Source organism: Otolemur garnettii, unplaced genomic scaffold (genome assembly GCF_000181295.1).
Source record: "Otolemur garnettii isolate 467f Iridium unplaced genomic scaffold, OtoGar3 scaffold00106, whole genome shotgun sequence".
NCBI lineage: Eukaryota > Metazoa > Chordata > Mammalia > Primates > Galagidae > Otolemur > Otolemur garnettii.
This window is the reverse complement of record NW_003852501.1, coordinates 6,924,719-6,947,037: the sequence shown is the minus strand read 5'-3', so window position 1 is coordinate 6,947,037 and position 22,319 is coordinate 6,924,719. Positions and strand designations below refer to the sequence as shown.

Here is a 22,319-nt window from a genome sequence, read left to right as displayed (position 1 = left end):
AATTAGGACACATCCGTATTAGTTACTGCTCACTCAGATGAGCAGGCTGAGCAGCTTAGTTGAAAGGCAGCCACTTTGTGTGCAGCTGAACAGGATGTGTGCCAGCTCTGTGCTTTGGGCTCACGTCTCTTCTTTTTTGGTTGTCCAGGTCTCCCGATACTGTCAACTGCTGGTTATTGTTGAATAGCAGATAATGAGGCAGAGATTCCATCCGGAATACAGTGAACCAGGTGTTACTAGTCTTCTCTTCAGTGTTTGGCTATGGCCAGTTTCCCTGCACATGTTCTGTAGGAAACGGATGCTAGGCTGTTATAGATGTTGTCTATTCATGATGTTTTGGCAAACTATGAAAACCCCAGCGGCCAGACCCACGGTACATAATCTCAGTAATTTGTATGACTTGTGCTTGATAAGTCATTCCCAAATAAACAGAACACTGAAGCATATAAAAGCATTTTTCTGTCTTTGGGCCAGACCCTGAAAGCCCAGAATTTAAAAGCAATTTCAATAAATAACTTTCTTACTGCTTTATTTTTATTTTAAATATTATTACTTAAACGCTTAAGTTATTTCATTAAATTTTTCAATTTTTCTTCTTTTTACAAATGCCAAAGAATTTTATAAGGAATTTCATTTTATTCCAGGAAATTCAGGGTCATCCAACACTCCACCAGTTAAATTGTGTATTTCTAAAATACTCCTTGGCCAGGTCAGTAGTATGTTAATAACAATCATATTAAATGGTGTTTAGGATATCAAACCACCCCCCACCCCCGGTTGTAAGTTCCCTGGAAGTGCACCTTTGTAAAGTCCCCCCCAGTCTCATCCTTTCAGGTACCTAAGAACTTTAATCATAGTTTGTTGAATAAATAAATAGATAAGTTATGCAGAGTTTTATTTTGTTATATGTCAATCAACACTTTTGTTGATGTAGTCATTGTCCCAAATGGCAGGAGTCCTGGATGCTGGCAGTGTGGTGGGACACAATCTGAAATCAACATGGCAGCATGTTGGAGAGCCCTGTTTAGGATTTCCTGGGTATGAATTTGATTCAGTTTCCATTGTTAGTATTTGTGTCCTGTGACCTTCAGTTTTCTCCCACTTCTCATGGGGATGATGATCTACTGTAAAGGGTGAAAAAAACGGGGAAAAGGCACAGTTTTTATGAAGAATGAGCACAGTGCTCAACATTACAAATACTTGGTTGGAACTTTGCATGAACTCTTAATGTCCCAACGCTCTTGGCAGGCCCACAGGTGTAGAGGTCTAGAATACTGCCTGCCACTTGACTGTGGCCATCTAAACGTCTCTCCAAGGACTGTCACATCCATTGGGTCATTTGATCCTCAATAATAATGTCATTAGCATGAAGGACAACAAGAGTTGCTAACACCTAGACAGTATTTATTATGTGTCAGGAACAGTTTACATCAGTTACCTCTCCCGTAAGTGCTTTACAACTGTTAAACTCACTTAATCCTCATGGCAATTTCAGGAGATAGGTACTGTCATTCTGCCCAATTTAGAAATGAGGAAACTAAGTCTCAGGGTTAAGTAACATATCTGAGTTCACACAGCTAATAAGTGGCGTTCTCAGTAACAGCAGCTGCAGTAACGGTAACAGCAACTACTGTAGGCCCTGGGCTGAGCACTTTATAGATATTATCCCAGTTAAACCTCACAACACCCCTCAGTCATCTGTTTTCACCTCCTTATAGATGTGTAACCTCAAAGTGACATTGCTAAGAAATGGTTCATTGTTTGCCTGCCTCAGTAGTTAGTGTCGTGTCCCCTCACAGCCTTCTGTCCAAACTAAGTTGCTCAATTATGGTATGCACTGCCCAACTTGTCCATCCCTTTTTCTCTTGTGTAAATACTTTTTTCATGTTAGTTTTAATTCTATGTAAATTACACTGATTTTACTTCTTAAAATTTAATAACTTTTAAAACTTTAATAATGACCATGGCAAGAAAGAGATAACGGATAGTATGCCTTTCAGAGAAAGTGATTTTTATCTCCTACCCCTGACCCTGTGTCTACATGCAGTAAGTTCCATAGTTGGGTAATTGCTGAATGATTTTGAGATACACCAGGGGGAAAAGAAGCTATGATCAAGAAACTGGAAAAGCAAACAAACAAACAAAAAAAGCTGTTTGAATTCACTTAAAATGGGTCTTTCATTCAACAAAGGTAAAATAATCTCTAATTGCCCTGACAATTTGACCTGCCAGGGCAGCTGCAGTGGTTTTCCTCTGGGCTTGGGCACCTCCAAGGCTGTCTATAGGCTCACCCCTGGTTGGCTGCTCTGCCAGCAGCTCCCAGCAAGTCTGCCCAGCTCTGCCTCATTTGTTGTTGCTGTTGTTTTTGTTGAGCTGTTTGGCCCATGGTTCTGGTTTTCTGCTCTGGTTTCTTTCTAAGTAGTCAGATGGTCCACTTGGGGTCCTTGTAGTTTTGGGAAAGTCTGCAAAAAAGGAAATGGAACCATTGTTTGTCTACCTGATGGAGCAACCAGATGAGGCTTCACTTAAAAAAAAAATCTCTTCTCTGGACATGCGTGGATCTGTAAAAACATAATCAGAATTCCTTTCTGCATTTTAGGTCATTGAAGGGTCTTGGTTTATCTTTTATTGAAATGTTGAATCAGTGACTGCAGTTTCATCACTTATAAATGACCTTTAGATGTTTAAAATGGATCCTTATTTTACTGCCAAAATATAATCTGTACTAGTTTGGGAAGAATTCAAAAATGCCCAAATGTTAACTGTTTCTTAGTGGCGATGAAACTTCCAAGGTCGAAGTATGATGTCTTGATTAAACAGAGCATTATAGTGCAGGATAGACATAGTAGATGTAAAAACAGGGACACCAGAACCACCCCATGTGGATTCACGTCCTTCTGTGTCTCTTACTGGCTCTGTGACCTTGGTCAGGTTACTCAGCCCTCTCTGAACTTCAGTTTCCCCATTGCTACAGTGAGGACACTGATAGGATCCACCTTCCGGAGTAGTTGTAAGTTTTAAATGAGTTAGCACGCTAAAAATCATGCCCGGCCCATAGTGCTTAGCAAGGGTTGTTATTTTATCACTATCATTATACTGTTGACACTCTCCAAATCTATATAAATGGCCACTGTAGAGACCTGGGTAGAAAACAAAGAAAGACAGGTATACACTGGGAATTCAGAGCCAGTAGATGTTTTGCATGTAATGTATAGGTAGGCAAAGCTTCAATTCCCATAGCCTAAATTTTTAAAGGATTACATATTATTTGTCTGTTATGTCTTTTTAAAACTTGACTTCTTTTAAAAAAGATGTAAAATATACCTAATATACATATAATAAGTGACCAATATTAGTTAATGCTATGTACAGAGCACAGTCACATGCTTTTAATGTTAACTCTACTTTTTTATCTTTGATTTAGACTCTTCAAGAAAAAATACATTTGTTAAGAACAATGGCATTAAAAGTACTGCTGGAACAAGAGAAAACTTTTTTCTCTTTTGTAATTTTACTAGGCATTTTGGTAAGTATAAACGCCTCATTTCCTTCATTAGAATGTGGTGAAAGAATTGATATAGTGGAGGTAGAATGGGAACCAAAGACCCCATTCTTGGCAGGGAAGGGCACTGCTAGAAAAAAGGAAAATTAAAAAGTAAGCTGAAGGCTCGACGCCTATAGCTCAACCGGCTAAGGCGCCAGCCACGTACACCTAAGGTGGCGGGTTCGAATCCCCAGCCCGGACCCGCCAAACAACAATGACGGCTGCAACCAAAAAATAGCCGGGCGCTGTGGCGGGCGCCTGTGGTCCCAGCTACTTGGGAGGCGGAGGCAGGAGACTCGCTTGAGCCCAGGAGCTGGAGGTTGCTGTGAGCTGTAATGCCACGGCACTCTGCCCAGGGGGACAGCTTGAGGCTCTGTCTCAAAAAAAAAAAAAAAAAAAAAAGTAAGCTGAAGGAGTCGGAACAAAGAAAAGTCAGCTAATTTACCTTTAAACTAGCCATAGCTAAATTTCTTATCTGAACAAGTTCCTGGCCTTTCCTGAAACTCTGACCTACTGGGGATGCAGCTTACACAAATACCCCTGATGAGCATGTGAACATTCTGAGGAAGGTAATGGCCGTAAAAGAGATTATGGCAAGACCTAGAAAAGATACATCTTCTAGGTTGTTTCCTGCCCATTAAACAGACAAAGCAGATACTGATTGTGGAGATTTGCATTTGGCTGGGGCAGAGATCAAGGGCAAAGCTCAAGCCCTAAGATATGGGCAAGAGGGCTTACATCCCTTATCGCAGAGGAAAATCCTCTGTGGTAGTGATGAGAGGAAAATGCCTCTCTCCCACTGATTCCTCAGAAAAGATTGATGCCAGGGGTGTTTTACTCCACAGTGAACTAGCGGAGTTTAACACCTCCCTAGGAATCTGTGTGGAATCTGTGTGTGTGACTCCAAACAGGAGGCTTCCCCTACACAAGTCTCAAGTTTCAGATTCCTCAAAACTGCTCAAATCCTTAAAGTTAATAATAATAACAATAGGAGCTGATATGCTCACTCAGAGAAACTGCTGGTGTCTTTGTTCCCTCCCTCAGCTTACCACCTGGGCAAAGAGATTTGAATAAAAACTGAGTGGAACACAGACTTGGGGCCACTCTTCGGAATCCACAAACAGGCAGTGGTCCCCTGAGCTCCCACCTTTGAAAATTCTGTCCTGTGTCTCATGTCTCTTTTTTTTTATCATTGTTCCTAACTTTGTATTTCTTCAGTTGGTCACACCAGTTCCACAGGTCTTAGCAGACCCTGCCCCCAGGGCAGAACCCCAACATAGAGTTATTACCAAAACGATTTTCTATTTCTCATCTCATTTTTTTATTTCTTTTAACTTGCACTTTATCGTTTTTTGCATTTAAATAATACATGAAAGATTTCTGCTCAGTCATAATATTATAACAGTTGTTGAAATAATTTTATTTAAATGCAGGTAAAATAATAAAATTGCAATGTTACTTATATTAGCACTGTGACAGTAATATTATCTTGGCTTGATAGCCATAAATCTCTCATAAAACGTTCTAGATCTTAATGAGATCATAAATTCTAATTTGGGGCCCTATGACTTACACAGTTTGTGAAGAATTTAGAGTAGATTTTAAAATAACTATTATTTGTATACAGTTATTTATATCCTTCTTGGTCCCAAAGGTATTAAAAACAGATAGAAAATTTTAATGTTTGAAAGTCTGACAGAGGTCTATGAAGGTGTTCAGAAGAATTGAAATTTATTTAATCTAGAGCTACTATAATGATCTACATATATAAAGATATAGTTATATAAAGATATATTTACACTAACGATGCTACACAAAGTCTTCCTGGGAAGACAAAGGTCAAATTGGAGCCTGGGGTTCAGGTGGATGTGAGGATGTTAAACACTAAATAAATGGTCCAGGAAGGAGACTGTGGACTTTCTCAAAGAGATTGCAGCCTCTTTGTGGTGAAAGGGAATGTCCTATCTCTTTTAATTAAAATAAACTCCTCCAAGAGTGGATGTCAAAGAGTTAAGAGAAGTAGGAGGAGATTATTAGATCTTTAACCCCAAAGAACTTTGAGTTCCTTCTCCTGCTGGTGGAGGTAGTTTGTACAGAATTGTAAGCATCAAAAACACCTTCCTGTGCCCCTTTGTGTGATTGGCATTAGACTATGTGTCCCTTCCTTCAGTGCTTACTAAGATTCTCAGCTTTCTTTTAGGAAAGTGGTTCTTAACCTTCCTAATGCCATGAGCCTTTAACACAGTTCCTGTGGGTCACGACAGCTTTGAGAACAGCGGTTGAGAACTGCTGTTTTAGGAGAACAAAATTATAATCAGTAATGCGATTCAGGGCATTTCTACTTAGGAAGGGAGGTTGGATCAAATTTCATCACCAATTCTGAGATACTGCTAATGCCAACATTGTAAATGTAATACTATCTGTTAAGAAGCAGATAAACACACTTTTGTAGGATGATGATACATAAAGTGGATTTGTTGTTTTAGATAAAATAAGAGAGAAAGTCTATGCAGTAGAACCTCTGTAAATTGACAACCCAAGGGACTATCACAAAATGTTCACCATACAAAGGTGGTCAACATAAAAAACTAGGTCTACTGTACTAATACATACATGTGGTACATGTCTGGTCTATGAAAATTAGATCAACTTAAGGAAGTGATCACTGTAGGGAGGTGGTCAATTATGGAGGTTCTGCTGTATTTTGGAAAGTGTCTTATAATCTTTGTTTTTGCCAAGGCATAAATTTTCCATTAAAGTCCTATGCTATGAATCAAAGCATTTTGTTAGGTCCCTGTCAATGGCTAAATAATAATCAGTAAGGATGTAAGTTCAGATTTAAATAGTGCTTTTACTTCAAAGAGTTCAGAGAGTTTGAACATTATTGTCATCTTTCATGATCATCATTATCAAGAATTTTACTGAATTTGTGATCATCACATAGTATTTTTTTAAAGACAATTTTTAAGTATATGTAGCTCAACTGAAAAGGGTTGGAATTTCTCCATCAAAACTGTTGGATAGATAAGTCTAAAGGATAATTGCAACGTTCTTGTAGCTGTACTAATCTGTTCCATTTATTTGTTTATTCAATTCATTTTACTTGAATATGTTTAAAGTTTTTCATTCAGAATTTTTCTGATAGCAAAAGAACCTTCATTATACATAAACTAAAATCATAATATAGCTATTCTTTCTATATCTTCTTACTTAGAAAAGGGAACAGCTCCTAAGTCATTTTTTACCTCAGATCTTCAGAAGAGAAGATAGCAATTAATTCAAATGAGAAGGGAGACCCCATTCAGGAAATGAATGAGTATTCTCAAAAAAAGAATTAGGCTTATTGATTAATTTGTTCCACTGACTTCTTCAGAATGTGGTTTTTCTTCCCAGAGTAAAAATTAAATTGACCTCTGAACTTATGCTCTTATCCAGTGATTTTGTGACTAGTAATAAGGATAGTATTCCTTTCTTACAAAAAATATAATGAACATACTTTAAGATAACATTTTGTGAAACATTTTTTTTTTCCAGTCATGTAAAGTGATTTGTGAAACAGGAGACTGTAGACAACAAGAATTCAGGGATCGGTCTGGAAATTGTATTCTCTGCAATCAGTGTGGGCCAGGCATGGAGTTGTCAAAGGTACATATTGTATACATGGTAAAGTTGTATATCTGTGTTTGTAAAATACATTCATTCTTCTTAACTAAATTCTTTTAGTTAGTTATTAATGAAGCTTTGAATACCGTGATAGAATTCTGAGTTCTTGGTTCATTAAGTCACTTTAGCCAAATATTATACATTTCTTATTTCAATACTTTTTGATTCATATGACTTCCTGAGATAAATAAATTCTAAAAACCCAGAATTCAAGAAATGTCATTGTTTTATACAATTTAGTGTTTGTCATATTTCATTGAATGGATAGAATTTTAAATTATTTTGCATTAATTAAAAAGAAACAAAGTTCTACTGAAGATTTAAAAATGAAGCATTGATAAGAGAAAGTGGTAATGCTGTCATTTTGTTGGGCCTTCTGTTTATTAAAATGAATGTTACCATTGCTAGTGAAGTAGAGCCCACCACGATCTTATGTAATAAGCAGTTCTTTTCCAAACCAGAGTTTTACACATTGCTTTGACAATACACATATATTATTGTTAATCTTACCACAGTGGGTATATGTTATTCCCAGGAGCACTTTATTCATTTTAACTACTATCTGTCAAGAAACAGTGTGTCATAGAAAGAGCCTATTTCACACTCTTGGATATTCTTTTTTTTTGGATATTCTTGAGACTATATTTTTGTGAGTATTCATGCTTATACCTCTATTCGCCTTATTTTATGATCTTTTGAAAATGTTACTAGTTGTGGAGAAGTAATCCATTGTTTTGTTCTAAAGAAAACATCAAAGCTTTCCTGTTAGAAAAGGAACAATAGATTTTTCTTTTAAAGAAAAGTCCTTTGCCCTATAGACTGCCATTATTTAAAGTTGAATATTGTCATTCATAGATTTTTGATCAATGATCTACAAACAGCAGGAAGCAAGGACTTATGCATTCCACAAGAGTTGGCTTTTCTCTCTGGTTCTTGTGTTGGGGGCTTTCAGTATCCTGGGCTTTACATTTGGAATCAAACTGACTGCCTTCAAACCAGTAGCATCTTAACAGGTATTTTTTGATCCCTGTTGATAATGGTGATATGCATTTTCAGATGTAGGTTTTGCTATATTGAGTGTAAAAAGATTCACTTATAGCAGATTGATGTATCTAAGATCAATGAACAAAGTAGTTAAAAATGCCGTCATGCCAAAGAGCAAAGTAGATGATGAAGTTTCTACTCCTCAGAAGTTCTTCTTTTCCCAAATCTCTATGAAAATCTGATGAAACTTGGCAGATTCTAAGGGATTAGTAAACCATTTCTAAGAAATTGATCTCTTTCTTTCATTTTTTTAAAATATAGAGACTATCACCTTAATTTCTGGAGAATCAGGCCAGAAAATGAAGGTTCTATTAGCCTTAATCTTTTTTTATATTAAAAAAAAATGATTTTCCAGTTTGTGGTACCAGATGGAAAAAGCCTGAAAGTCACCATTATACTCTAACAAGTAAAAACCTGAAAAAACTGAAAAACCACCAGCTCTTCTTAGATCTGTAAGAGAAATGAGGTCACGGGGAAAAGTACTTTCCCCCAAATGGGAGAGACAGACAAGCAAGTACAGAGAATCGCAGCATTTTACAATAGAAATCTCCTTAGGAACCAGGTGGTGGGGGTAGGAAAACCTGAACTAATTGACAAGTTGCAGGAGCTTAGGTATAGTGGAAAACTGAAAGTTAAAAAGTCCAAGGGACCCAAGCTTTTGTGAGTTTAACCTCTAGGAACTATACCAGATTCTCATAGTAAATAATAGAAAAATTCCCTTATTTTCACAGGAAGGGGAAAAAGGAACATTTTAAAATAGGCTAGGGTGATCTTTTTCTTAACAATCACCTGGAGAAACTAGTAAACCAAAGCCTAACCCCTAACCTGCTGCGTGCTTATCAGAGCCTGAGTGACCTACAGGAGGGAAATGCCCAATTCCAGCCTGCTCTAGCCATCATGGCCTGGTAAAGGAAACAAAACAAGAAAGAGGCACTTGTGAATTCACAATCCAAAGGCACACACTTAATAAAAGACTGAGGCCTGATCATAGGGCTGTAGAACACTTCCCTTCCCATTCCTTACCTCCACGTTACTAACGTCCTCCTTACAGCAGTTCTTATACACTGTGTATGACTTTTAACAAAGATGTACAAAGCATACTGAAAGAGAAAAACATAGTTATCCTATAAGAAATTAAAAAAAAAAAAAGAAAAGAAAAATAGCAGTTTAAAGAGTTGAAACAAGCATCAGAACCAGGCATGACAAGAATGGTGGAATTATAAGACAGGAAATTATGATTAATATGCTAAAAGTTCCAGTGGATAAAGTTGATTACATGCCAATGAATGGTCAATCTAAGCAGAGAAATGGCAAGTATCCCTGAGAAAGAACCAAAAAGGAATGCTATACAACAGGTGTCCTCAAACTACGGCCTGCGGGCCACATGCAGCCCACCTAGGACATTTATCCAGGCCACCGGGTGTTCTTGCCAACTTGTCCCAGGGCCCACAGTCCGGCCCTCCAACAGTCTGAGGGAGGGTGAGCTGGCCCCCTGTTTAAAAAGTTTAAGGACCCCTGCTATACATCAAAAACCACAATAGCAGAAACGAAGAACTCCTTTGATGGGCTCATTAGTAGACTGGGCACAGCTGATGAAAGAATCTCAACCCAGAATACAGTATGCAAGATAATTGTGAGATAATTATAAAAGGTGTAAATAGGTATAAAGGGTATACCAGAGGGAGAAGAAAAAAAAGAACTGAAGAAATATTTGAAACAGTAATAACTTAGAATTTTTCTAAATAAATGCCAGATACCAAACCACAGATCCAGAAAGCTCAGAGAAGAACAAGCATGATAAACCAACCACCCAAAAGACTACACTGATCATTTCAAAACTACAGGAAAACAAAGATAAAGAAAAAATACTAGGCTGGGCATGATGACTTATGCTTGTAATCCTAGTACTCTGGGAGGTCGAAGCTAAATCAAGGCCAAGCTCAAGCAGGTGGATTGCTTGAGCTCAAGAGTTCAAGTCCAGTATCTGTGATTTTGGGATTTTGTGAAATGGGCTAATCTTACTGGTATTGGATGATATCTCAAAGTAGTTTTGATTTGCATTTCTCTGATGATTAAGAATGGTTGTGAAGAAAAGGGAACACTTCTACACTGCTGATGGGATTGCAAACTAATATGTTCCTTTTGGAAAGACATCTGGAGAACACTTAAAGCACTAAAAATAGACCTGCCATTTGATCCTATAATTCCTCTATTAGGTAAATATCCAGAAGACCAAAAATCACACTACAACAAAGATATTTGTATCAGAATGTTCATTGCAGCCCAATTCATAATTGCTAGGTCATGGAAGAAGCCCAAGAGCCCATCAATCCATGAATGGATCAACAAACTGTGGTATATGTACACCATGGAATACTATGCAGCCATTAAGAAAGATGGAGACTTTACGTCATTCATGTTCGCATGGATGGAGCTGGAAAATGTTCTTCTTAGCAAAGTATCACAAGAATGGAAGAAAAAGTATCCAATGTAACACTCGTATTATGAAACTAATTTATACCTTTCATATGAAAGCTATAACCTAATAACAGCCTAAGAATGTGGGGAGGAGGGAGGGAGAGGGGAGGGGGGATGGGTGGAGGGAAGGGGATTGGAGGGATCACTTCTAAGGTTTATCTTACAAGGGTACAAGTGAATCTTTCTAAGAGTAGAATGTGAACGTTTTAAAATAATAACTAAGAAAATGACACGAAGGCTATGTTAACCAGTTTGATGGAAGTGTTTCGGATTGTGTGTGAAAACCCCACACTGTACCCCAGAAGTGCATTAATGTACATAGTTACCATTCAATAAAAAAAAGAAAGAAAGAAAGAAAGAAAGATGGAGACTTTACCTCCTTCATGTTTACATGGATGGAGCTGGAAAATATTCTTCTTAGCAAAGTATCCCAAGAATGGAAGAAAAAGTATCCAATTGTACTCAGCTCTACTATGAAACTAATTTATAGCTTTCATAGGAAAAGTATAACCCAATTTTAGCCCAGGAATATGGAGAGAGGGGAGAGAAAGGGAAGGACGGGGCAGAGTGGGTGTAAGGAGGGTGATTGGTGGGATCACGCCTATGGTTCATCCTATAAGGGTACATGTGAATCTCTCTGAATGTAGAATATAAATGTCTTAACACAATAACTAAGACATGAAGGCTATGTTAACCAGTTGGATGAAAATATTTCAAACTGTATACAGAAACAGTACACTGTACCCCATGATAGTATTAATGTACACTGCTATGATTTAATAAAAATAAAAAATAAAAAAATTTAAAAAAAGAGTTTGAGTCCAGCCTGAGCCAGAGCAAAACCCCCTCTCTACTAAAATAGAAAAAAAAAAATGAGGGAAGAATATCACTTGGGCCCAAGAGTTGGAGGTTGCTCGGAACTATGATGCTACGTCTTTCTACCCAGGGTGACAGCTTGAGACTATCTCAAAAAAAAAAAAGAAAAAGAAAAAAATCCTGAAAGAAGCCAAAGGAAAAAAATCACTCTACCTACAAGGGAGCAGAGATAAGAATGACATCTGACTTTTCTTCAGAAACCATGTAAGCACGAAGAGAATGGAGGAACATATTTAAAATATTGAGAGAAAAAGTAAATTACCCACCTAAAATTCTGTACCCTAAAAAATTATTCTTCAAAAGTTAAGGATAGGGCAGCACCTGTGGCTCAATGAGTCGGGTGCTGGCCCCATATACAGAGGGTGGCGGGTTCAAACCCAGCGGCAGCCAAACTGTAACCAGAAAATAGCCAGGCATAGTGGTGGGTGCCTATAGTCCCAGCTACTTGGGAGGTTGAGGCAAGAGAATCACCTAAGCCCAAGAGCTAGAGGTTGCTGTGAGCCTGACACCATGGCACTCTATCGAGGGCAACAAAGTGAGACTCTGTCTCTAAAAAGAAAAAAAAAAAGTTAAGGATAAATGAAGACTTTCTCAAACAAAAACTGAGGGAATTTGTTACCAGTAGAACCACCTTGCAAAAAATACTAGAAGTTGTTCTTTAGATAGAAGGAAAATAATACAGGTCAGAAATGCTGAGGTCACTGTACATAAAGAAAGGAAGAGCATCAAGGAAGGAATAAGTGAAGGTAAAATAAAAATTTTAATTTTTGTTTTCTTAATTCATCTAACAGGTAATCTTTTTAAAAAATAATAATGGCAACCATGTATTTGATTAAGTATGCTTATGTATATATCATATATATGTGTGTATATATGCTTATACATAAGTGAAATGAATGACAGCAATGATACAAGGGACAGGAATTTTAATTATATTGTTATTATAAGTTAATCAAACTATTTGTGAAACATGTTGTAATCTGTAAAGAAACTACTGAAAAAGGTAAAAAAAAAAAAAAAAAAAAAAAGAAGTAAAAACAATATGCCAAGCAAGAAGAGAAAGTGGAATAATAAAAAGCTCTAATAAAACCACAAAAAGAGTGGAAGACAAAAATAGGAACAAAGAAGAAGGGTAACAAATAGAAAACAGTAATAGATATGGCAGATCAGGGGTCCTCAAACTTTTTAAACAGGGGGCCAGTTCACTGTCCCTCAAACTGTTGGAGGGCCAGGCTGTGGGCCCCGGGATGAGTCGGCTGCTAAGCAGGACAGGCAGCAGCAGCAAAAACACCTGGCGGGCCAGATAAATGTCCTATGCAGGCTGCATGTGGCCCGCAGGCCATAGTTTGAGGACGCCTGTGGTAGATATTAACCCAACCATACCAAATGAGAAATACATAAAGATATAGCCAGTGGTCTTAATGTACTAATTAAAAGACAGATTGTTAGAGTGGGTCAAAAAACAAGACCAAATATATGTTGTCTGTAAGAAAGAGATATCCTACTAACAGTGCTCAGAGGAGCAAAAGAAGCTATATTAATTTCAGACAGAGAGACTTCAAAGCAAGAAAAGTTTCCATGGATAGAGATAGGTATTACACAATAATAGACGTTAGCTCTCTCAGAAGATTAATGTACATGCTTCTGGTAACAGAGCATCAAACTATGTGAGAGAGGAACTGACAGAACTGCAAGAAGCAGATGAATCCACTATCATAGTTAGAGACTTCAACATCCCTCTATCAGAAATGGACAGATTTATCAGGCAGAAAATCAGTAAGAACATAGCTGAACTCAACACCACCATCAATCAACCAGACATAATTTGACACTTATAGTCTATTTCATTCAACAACAGAAGAATACACATTCTTTTCAAGATCACAGGGAAAATTCACCACACTAGTCCACATTTTGGACTATAAAACAGAACTTAATGAATTTAAAACCTTTATCATTCAATGTCTGCTCTCAGATCACAATGGGATAAAACTAGAAATCAGTAACAGAAAAATACTGTAAAATCCCCAAATACTTGAAGATTAAAACACACACTTCTATTTCTTTTTAAATTTTTTTATTAAATCATAAAGAGGTAGATCATGTATACATTAGTACATTTATGGGGTACAGTGTGCTGATTTCATTTACAATTTGGAATGCTTACATCGTACTGGTTAATATACCCCTTACCTCTTTTACTTAATTATTGTGTTAAGATATTTATAGTCCATACTTAATAGATCTGACATGTACCCTTGCAACATGCACCGTAAGTGTGATCCCACCATTCACCCTCCCTCCATCTGACTTTCCCTCTCCCCTTCCATTCACCTCCCCCGCGCCCTGCCACTTTATCCTGGGCCATAGTTGTGATCTATTCTTCATATGAAAGTGTGAGTGATTATAAATTGGTTTCATAATAGTACTGAGTACATTGGATACTTTTCCCTCCATTCTTGAGATACTTTACTAAGTAGGATATGTTCCTGCTCCATCCATGTAAACATAAAAGAGGTAAAGTCTCTATCTTTTTAAGGCTGCATAATGTTCCATGGTATACATATACCACAATTTATTAATCCATTCATGGGTCAGTGGACACTTGGGCTTCTTCCATGACTTGGCTATTATGAATTGAGCTGCAGTGAACAATCTGGTTTAAATATCTTTGTTATAAAGTGATTTTTGGCCTTTTGGATATACTCCTAGTAGAGGAATTGCAGGATCGAACAGCAGGTCTACTTTTAGATCCCTGAGTATTCTCCATACTTCTTTCCAACAGGGACGTATTAGCTTGCATTCCCACCAGCAGTGCAGAAATGTTCCCTTTTCTCCATATCTGCACCATCATCTGTAGTTTTTGGGATTTTGTTATGTGAACCACTCTTACTGGAGTTAGATGATATCTCAAAGTGGTTTGAAAACCACACACTTCTAAATAATGCATTGGTCAAAGAAGATAGCACAAGAGAAACTTTAAAAATATTTTAAACTAAATGAAAATGAAAATAGAACTTATCAAAATTTGTGGGATGCAGTGAAGCAATGCTCAAAGTGATATTTGTAGCAGTAAATGCACATATTAGAATAGAAAAAAGTTCTAAAATCACTTATCTACTTTCTAGGAAACTAGAAAAGGAAGAACAAGTTAAATTCAAAGTAAGTAGAAGAAAAGATATAATAAAACTAAGAATAGAAACCAATGAAGTTAAAAACAGAAAATTAATAGAGAAAATCAACAAAGCCAAAAGCTGGTTTAAGACAGACAAAACTGATAATCTTCTAACCTGGCTAACTGAGAAAATAAGGGAGAGGACAGAAATTATTAATATCAGAATGCATGAAGAGACATCACTACAGATTCTGTGGAGATTAAAAGGTTAATAAATGTGGGCAGTGCCTATGGCTCAAAGGAGCAGGGCGCTGGCCCCATATGCCTAATGTGGGAGGTTCAAACCCAGCCCCGGCCAAAAACTGAAAAAAATAAAAAAGGCTAATAAAGGAATACTATGAACAACTCAATGCTCACAAATTTGATAACTTAGAAGAAATGGACCAATTCCGTGAATGACACCATCTCCTTAAACTCATACAAGAAGAAATATACAATCTGTATAAGCCTATATATTGAAGAAATTGAGTCAATAATTAATAACCTTCTGAAATAGAGAGCACTGGGATAAGATGAGTCCACTGGTGAATCTACAGAACTGTTAAGAAGAAATTATACCAATTTTTCACAATTTCTTCTAGGATATAAAAGCAGACTTCCTTACACATCCTGTGAGGCCAACACCACCCCAATACTAAACCAAAGATAAAAACAAACAAACAAAAACTACAATATCTCTCATGAAACATAGATGTAAATATTCCCAATAGGATATTAACAAATTGAATCCAACAATAATGGAATAAGACATTACACAGCATGACAAAGTGGGATTGATACCATATATACTGGTTTAACATTTGAAATTCAGTTAATGTAATCTATCACATCAACAGGCTAAATAGGAAAAATTGCAACATATCTTATCACTAGGTGCTGAAAAAAGCATTTGAAAAAATCTGACACTCATTCATGATTTTTAAAAAACTCTCAATAAACTAGGAATAGAGGGGAAACTTCCTCTACTTGATAAAGAATATTGATTAACATCCCTGCTTCTGTCCACAAACCCCCCTGCAATTAATATCATACTTAATGGTAGAAACTAGAAGTTTTCCCACTAAAATCAGAAACAAGGCAAGAATGTCTGTTCTCTTTCACCATTTGCTTTCACCATCATATTAGAAATCTTAGGGGCCTAGAGCCTGTGGCTCAAGTGGCTAAGGTGCCAGCCACATATACCTAAGGTGGCAGGTTCGAATCCAGCCCGGGCCCACCAAACAACAATGATGGCTGCAACCAAAAAATAGCCAGGCATTGTGATGGGCACCTGTGGTCCCAGCTACTTGGGAGGCAGAGGCAGGAGAATTGCTTGAGCCCAGGAGTTGGAGGTTGCTGTGAGCTGTGATGCCACAGCACTCTACCCAGGGGAATAGCTTGAGGCTTTGTCTCAAAAAAAAAAAAAAAGAAAGAAAGAAAGAAAGAAATCTTAGGTAATTCAATAAGAAAGGGAAATAAAAGATACACTCATTTGGAAGGAAGAAATCAAGCTCTCTTTGTTCACAGATGACATGATTCTCTGTATACAAAATCCAAAAGAATCAACAGAAAACCTCCTGAAACTAATAAGGAATTATAGTAACATCATAGGTTACCAGATTAATGCACAAAAGTTCATCACTTTCCTATATACTAGTAATGTATATTTACATTAGCACCCTCAATAATGAAATAATTAGGTATAAATCTAACAAGATAGCTGTATGAGGAAAACGATAAAACTTTGATGAAAGAAAGCGAAGAAGAACTAAATGAATGGTGAGATATTCCATGTTCATGGATAGGAAGATGTCAGTCCTTCTCAAATTTATCTGTAGATTCAGTGCAATCCCAATTAAAATCTTACCAGGTTATTCTGTACATAATGACAAACTTACTCTAAAGTTTATATTGAGGGCGGCACCTGTGGCTCAGTGGGTAGGGTGCCGGCCCATATATTGAGGGTGGTGAGTTTGAACCCAGCCCCGGCCAAACTGCAACAAAAAAATAGCTGGGTGTTGTGTCAGGCACCTGTAGTCCCAGCTACTTGGGAGGCTGAGGCAAGAGAATCACCTAAGCCCAGAAGTTGGAGGTTGCTGTGAGCTGTGTGATGCCATGGCACTCTACTGAGGGCAGTAAAATGAGACTCTGTCTCTATAAAAATAAATAAAAATAAAGTTTATATGTGGAGGCAAAAGACCCAGAACAGATAACACAATATTGAAGGGGAAGAAAAGCTGAAGCATTAATACTACCTAACATCAAGACTTATTAGAAAACTGCAATAATCCAGACAATGTGGTGTTGGAAAAAAAAAAATAGACAATTGGACCAATGGAACAGAATAGAGAGTCCAGAAATAGACTCACATCGATATAGTCATCTGGTCTTTGACAAAGGAGCAAGCACAAACAATGGAGAAAAGATAGTTTTTTAACACATGATGCTGAAAAAACTTAGCATCTATATGTAAAATATGAATCTAGACACAGACATAACTGAAATGAATCACTGACATAAAAGTAAAATGCAAAACTATAAAACACTTGGAAGATAGAGGATACAATCTCTAGGACCTTGGGTTTAGTGATGACTTTTTTAATATTTGACATCAAAGGTACAATGTATAAAAGTTGGACTTTCTTTAAATTAAAGATTTCTGCTCTGCTTTAGACACTGCTGAGAGAATAAAAAGGCAGTCCTCAGATTGGGGGAAAATACTTGCAAAAGGTATCTAACAAAGGACTGTTATCCAAAATATATACTTAGAACTCAACAAAAAGAAAAATAAGCAAGCCAGTTTAAAAAATGGGTGAAAAACCGTAACAGAGACCTCACAGAGGTCTCAAAGACCTCAAAGATCTCAAAGTAGAAATGTGATAGTAAATGAGAGAATAAAATGATGTTCCACATCATGTTATCAGAGAAATGCAAATTTGAACAATAATAAGATACCACTGCATATCTATTAGAATGGCCAAAATCCAGAACACCGACAATATCAGGTGCTGTCCAGGGTGTGAAGTAACAAGAGCTCTTATTCACTGCTAGTGGGAATGCAAAATGTTACAGCCATTTTGGAAGACAGTATGGCTGTTTGTTACAAAACTAAATGCACTCTTATTATTCAGTCCAGCAATTGTGCTCCATAGTATTTACATGAAAAAATTGAAAACTTAAATGTCTACACAAAATGGGTACCTAAATGCTTAAAGCAGCTTCATTTGTAATTACCATGACTTGGAAGCAGCCAGGAGGTACTGCAGTGGGTGAATGGATAAATAAACTGCAGGTTAGCCATACAATAGAATATCATAAAACACTAAAAAAAATGAGCTATCAAGCTACAGAAAAACACAGAGTAACCTCAAATGTGTGCTGCTAAGTGAAAGAAGCTAATCTGAAAAGACTACATTACTGTTGGATTCCAACTCTGTGACATTCTGGAAAAGGCAATGCTAAGGAGACAGTAAAAGGATCAATCAGTGTTTGCTAAGGGTAAGGGGTAGGGATGGATGAAGGGGCAGAATACAGAGGATTTTTAGGGCAGTGGAACTGCTCCCTGTGATACTGTTAATTGTGGGTCCATTTCATTATATCCGCAAAATGTATAATGCCAAGAATAAATCCTGATGTAAACTGTGGACTCTAGGCGATAATGATGTATTCGTGGGTTATAAAAAGGTACTGTTCTGGTATAAGATGTTGACAATGGACGAAGCTATGTGTGTGGTAGGAAGGGCAAGGAATATATGGGCTATTTCTGTGTCTTCCTCTCAATGTTGCTGCTCTTAAAAACTGCTCTTAAAAAAGTTTTTATAAACAGAAAAGAAAATCCATCTTTTGGGGTGGCACAGTATATAGGACACTGGCCCCATATACTGGAGGTGGTGGATTCAAACCTGGCCCCAGCCAAAAAAACTACAAAAAAAAAAATCCATCTTTTGAAAACAGATTCTGTATTTCATATTCATGTGGCTATCCAGAAGAGATATTTTTCTCTGGGTGGCAGTTTTCCCTAAGTTTTTTTTTTTTTTCTTCTTCTTTTTATTTTAAACCAAATCTGCCTCTGTTGCCCAGGTGGGGGCACAATGGCAAGACCTTAGCTCACTGTTACTTCCAACTCCTGGGCTCAAGGGATCCTCCCAGTTCAGCTTCCCAAGTAGCTGGAACTACAGGTTCATGCGAGCACACCAGCTAATTTTTTAAATTTTATTTAGAGATGGGGTCTTGCTGTGTTGCCCAGGCTGGTTTCAAACTCCTGGTCTCAAGTGATACTCCCACCTCAGCTTCCAAAAGTGCTGGGATTATAGGCATGAGCCACCATGCCCAGCCTTCCTTAAGTGTTGAATCAGCTGTCCAAGCCTACATTGGAAGCAACCAAAGGGAAGCCACGCTAATGGTTTTGCCTTTCTGTACTTACTTTATTTATTAATATTCCTATTTCAATACTTATTATCATTTTCTTCATTAAAAAGAGACCAAAAGGAAGAAAAGAGACCAGGAAAAACTGAATGAGAAGCAATAAAAGTAGGGGTAATAATGTCACTGAAATATTAGATTCTTAAGGCACCTGTTACTGCCTGCCCAGAGGCATCACCATTTGAGACAGATACCCCAGGTCATTCATCTTTTCATCCCCAGGATCTACAGAGCACCTCGCTCCTACTATGGACATAGTACACTATTGCCCGAAGTGTGAACAAATCAGTTAACCTTAAATAATTTTGGAAAAAGTAGTGACACAAATCTATCAATATAAAAATTAATGCATTGTGCATATGCTATGTATTAAAAATAATATATTTTGCCAAGCCCTTTATTGTGGTTTTAACTCCTAATAAAATCAGACACTGTGCCTTACTCCTGCAAAACATCAAAGAGGCAAAGGATTTCCACATACAAATGAAAGTATAAATATATTTTTGTTTCCCACTTATCTCACCAAAGCAAAGAGCTTGAACTTTGTATAAGCAATTTCTTTGGCGTTAGGAATTTCTAAATTGTCCATTCATGAATTTGTGGTTTCATTTTTCCATTGTGCCTTTAAGTCTTTAACAACCATGTATCTTTCACAGGAAAGCAAAATAAGTTATGAGTATGTTAAAGTCAGATAAATCACTTAAATTAACAATTATATTTAACTGGTGAATTATTACTTCCAAGCTTTACAAATCAAGGAAAAATGTATTCTTTTGACTATGACTAAGGTTTTTTAAAAAGTTGTCAGACAACTATGTTTATAAATAACCTATTTTTTTTTAACTTGAGATATTAAATATGTGGTCTGGAGGGATTTTTTTAATTTTATAATTGTTTAACAAAAATTATGCCAACTTTTGTATCTATATACAAATGTGTTTCAAAACCAGAGCAACAGACGCATACTGTTAACACGGGAATTACAATAATTCTAAAAATATGGTACACAAAGTTTTGTTTTCTGCTCAGACATTTACAAATTTAAAAATTATTCCAAAGGCTGAGCAACATCACACCTTCATTTTTTGGGATGGCTTATATAATACAATACGGTCTAAAGAAAGAGAGATGGAGCTTTTGAGAGGTAATATATTCACTCACCTTAGTTCAGCAAACACCCCGTGGCCCATAATAGGGGCTCACAAAATGTTTTGGCCTGGGGATAAAAATTTGATTAAAATATAATGTGCTAGTGTATACTTTGACTCAGTGGTTTCTTTTTAAATTTTTTAGTCCATTTATCTATATCATAAATATAACAAGTTCAGCTTTCTGATCTCCCCCCAAAAACTACTTTAAAAATAAGTTCAAAGTAATTTTTATTAGTAGTGCTAACAAAACGCAGTGACCAGAGGTCCTTCCAGATCAGGGTCAGAGCACACAGATGGTCACACAGCTCTGCCTCTGCTCCCTTTAACTTTGTTGAAATATGTTCATTTTGTGACACATAGGTAGTATTCAACTATTCTCTGAAGCTCTGTATTCAGGGAAGACAGCTACTTTTTGCTTTCCTGTTATAAGAGTTCTGGGGACACTTTAATCCCTTAAAGGGTATGATAGTTCTGAAAATCCCCTAAAGTTTTACTATATATTCTACTCACAAAATTAAGCCCCAAAGTATGTAAATTGTGTTTCAGATAATACATGGAAAACAGATGATGCATGATGTGTAAATATCTCTAGAGAGATGTGTTTTAATTTGCAATGACACAAAACAATCTGAGAGCCCTTACCTTTTTAACTGAGGCTTGTAATTTTGATTACCTGTATTGTTTGAAATTTTGAAAGCACGATAAACAAGATAGTTTGTTATTTATGAAAAATACATCAAATTACTGATATGCATAACTAAAATATTCTTTGCATTAAGGGTTAAAAAGGAAAGTGCATTTTCATGTGACAGAGCTTTCAAATAACCTTTATTCTAACATTGTTTCTATACTTGTTTCGCTGTAGTAAACATAACTGAAAACTTCTGTCCATCTCCTAATATCAGTTCTCTCTGTCTAAATTAGCATACTCTGGGTTATGAGATTCTTTCAACCACAAACATATATCTGTGTCTTAAAGTAAAGCTTAGAAATGCTTTGGGCGGCTTGGCACCTGTGGCTCAAGCGGCTAAGGCGCCAGCCACATACACCTAAGGTGGCGGGTTTGAATCCCAGCCCGGGCCCGCCAAACAACAATGATGGCTGCAACCAAAAAATGGCCAGGCGTTGTGGCGGGCGCCTGTAATCCCAGCTACTTGGGAGGCTGAGGCAGGAGACTCGCTTGAGCCCAGGAGTTGGAGGTTGCTGTGAGCGTGATGCCATGGCACTCTACCCAGGGGGATAGCTTGAGGCTCCGTCTCAAAAAAAAAAACAAAAGAAATGCTTTGGGCAAGCAGATATAGTTAAACTTTCCGTCTGTGGTTTTATTACTCCTAATTATTATTTTGGGGGAAGACATTCAATACTATTTTTTGTCAAGGTGTCTGGGCTTACTTTCCCATTGTTAGTTAGGTTTCTACATTTAAAACATGCAGTCAAGGCTTGCTGGAGCTGCTGGAATCACATTCCTGGAGACAGGCTGTGCCTTGGCCCACCTGGAGTGTGTGATCATTGGGTCCTGGCCTCTTTTCACTTCCTTTCAATTATTAGAAAGTAAGAAGTCAGCATAGCTGCTCCAGCGCCCCTAATACCATTATTTATTTAGATCGATACCTTTCTCTTCTTTGACCACTATTAAAAGATTACTTATTTTAACCTTTCACCTTGGATGCTTTGAGTTGTGTTCCTTAGGACAAGAAATAGGGACTATCTTTCTGTAATATGTATCATGTAACGAAAACCTAGTGTTGGCTAACTTTTAATATGAAGAGCCGGATACTGTCTATGTGATCTTTGTACATTAACTGACAAAATCTTTATAACATATGTCTCAAATAGGGAGTACAATTACCCTCATTTTATGGACAAGAGGAACTGAGACACAAAGGTTAATTGATTTGTCCATTGTCACTGCTAATAAGTACCAGTGCAGGGGAGGGGTGGAGTCACTTGGGGTTAACGATCTCTTTCTTGAGTTGGTAATGGCCTG

The 22,319-nt window shown here is 37.2% G+C and overlaps 1 protein-coding gene across 1 annotated transcript in view; it reads left to right on the top strand.

Moving 5' to 3' along the window:
* TNFRSF19 (TNF receptor superfamily member 19) overlaps positions 1-22,319 on the top strand; it is a 91,664-nt gene that overhangs the window by 5,179 nt on the left and 64,166 nt on the right. Inside the window, exons 2-3 of the mRNA XM_012809492.2 lie at positions 3,425-3,526; positions 7,079-7,189. Of these exons, the coding sequence (XP_012664946.2) occupies positions 3,458-3,526; positions 7,079-7,189 (180 nt within the window). The 5' untranslated portion in view covers positions 3,425-3,457. The remainder of the gene's footprint in view (positions 1-3,424; positions 3,527-7,078; positions 7,190-22,319) is intronic.